The sequence below is a fragment of the Primulina tabacum genome, chromosome 2 (genome assembly GCF_025594145.1).
Source record: "Primulina tabacum isolate GXHZ01 chromosome 2, ASM2559414v2, whole genome shotgun sequence".
Classification (NCBI taxonomy): domain Eukaryota; kingdom Viridiplantae; phylum Streptophyta; class Magnoliopsida; order Lamiales; family Gesneriaceae; genus Primulina; species Primulina tabacum.
The window spans coordinates 23,673,364-23,675,164 of record NC_134551.1 but is presented as its reverse complement, the minus strand read 5'-3'; the positions used below and the strand labels follow the sequence as shown (position 1 = coordinate 23,675,164).

General features: G+C 39.9%; 1 protein-coding gene across 1 annotated transcript; it reads right to left on the bottom strand.

Moving 5' to 3' along the window:
* Positions 1-586: 586 nt before the first annotated feature.
* On the bottom strand, positions 587-1,129 carry LOC142537592 (uncharacterized). The gene is made up of 2 exons (XM_075643097.1): positions 700-1,129; positions 587-603 (listed from the first exon to the last, which is right to left on the bottom strand). The coding sequence occupies exons 1-2, from the start codon at positions 1,127-1,129 to the stop codon at positions 587-589; spliced, it is 447 nt and encodes a 148-aa protein (XP_075499212.1).
* Positions 1,130-1,801: the final 672 nt, after the last annotated feature.

Sequence of the window (1,801 nt, the reverse complement as noted above, 5' to 3'; positions counted from 1 at the left end):
CCAAATCTCATGCTAACACTTAGCGAGCCTCACACATCTGTATGGATCATTTCCAACAGATCATGTGCACGTTCCACTTTTTCTAGGAAAGGGGCTTTGGTCTTTTTTCCTTTCAGACAGGACTCACATGTCTCTAGAGAGTTTATGTGTGACGAGTCAAACATGCCCTCTCCCACTAGCTCGTGCATCTTTTTTGGGGAAATATGTCCTAGCCTAGCGTGCCACAATTGTGCTTGGTTTATACTATCTTGTTTTCTTTTGTTTGTCGTTGTTGTTATCGTGTTTAATGTTTGTTTGGAATATCTTTTATTTTTAAGATATAGAGGTCGTTTTGTATTTCACATGTTCTAATCAAACATTCATTCTTGTTAATATTGCAAACATCTTTGCTAAATAAACAAGAAAATCCATCTTTATCAAGCATAGTAATAGAAACAATTTTTTTAACTAAATCTGGAACAAACAAAACGTCTCTCAAAAGTAACTTAAAATTATTGTCTAATATTAAATAAACGTCCCCTATGGCTATCGCCGCAACTCTTGCTCCATTGCCCATCCTTATGAAGGTCTCACCCTCCTGAGTCTTCTACTTCTTGTCATCACCTGCAAATTATTGCAAAGATGAGATCCACATGCATCCCGTATCCAATAATCAAGAAGTTGAATTAATTGACACATTTATTTCAATATAGAACATACCATTGCCAGAACTCTTCTGGGAGAGATATTCCTTCCAATTGCGCATCAAGTGTCCAGGATTTTTGCAGTGGAAGCAAACGTCTTCTCCCTTGTTAGGCTTTTCGGGCCCCTTAGAAGTGTTTGCCACTCGCTTCTTGTTGGGTTTGTTTGTCTTGGAAGGACGAGAACGCTTCTTGCCCTTCCCTTTTGGCCCCTTTTTCGTCCCAGACGAAGAGCCAACGAACAAAACATGTTTTTCCTTTTCGATGGTGGCTTCATAACTAGTCAGCATGTTGACCAACTCTTGATGGCTTGCCTCCAACTTGTTCATATTGAAGTTCACCACAAACCCATCAAACGACGATGGCAGCGACAACAGTAGAATGTTCGTGGATAACTGATTGGGGATAACAAGGTCCAGGCCCACTAACTTTTCAATAAGCCCAATCATCCTCACGCCATGCTCATGGATCGAGGCCCCTTCTCGCAGACGTGATATCATGAGTTCTTTGACAGTAGCATGCCTCAGTGGACGCTTTTGTTTACCATACAACTCTTGTAGGTGCCCGTAATGTCAGCAGCATTCACAACTTCCTCAAACCACCTCTGCAGCTCGTTTGACATAGAAGCTAGCATATAGCACTTGACTTGCAAGTCATGGTCCTACCATTTTTCAAGGTTAGCCAGCTCCTCCTCAGCGGCATTTGGTTTAGCAATCTCCGGAGGGGCCTTGGTGAGCACATATGCTATCTTTTTGGAATTCAAAACAATTTTTAAGTTCCTTAACCAATTATGATAATTCGGTCCTATTAGCTTATTTTGATCAAGTATAACAGATAGTGGGTTTCGAGACGACATTGTAAATATACTGAAAAGAAAACAGAACAAACGTTACTGACTATTTTAAAATATTTTGTAAGACGTAAAATATGGACTTTTGTTTTTACGAATTGCCTCTCACTATTTTGATATTCTCACCACCCTCTGATGAAAAAACGAGATATCCAATTTCCTTAGTGAGTACGCAAGGCCCAATTGAGAAATTATGATCCCGAATAATATCATTCAATCGTAACTTCCAAAAGGTAGAGCCCTATTGCAACTCCTTGCAACCCTTAAGTAA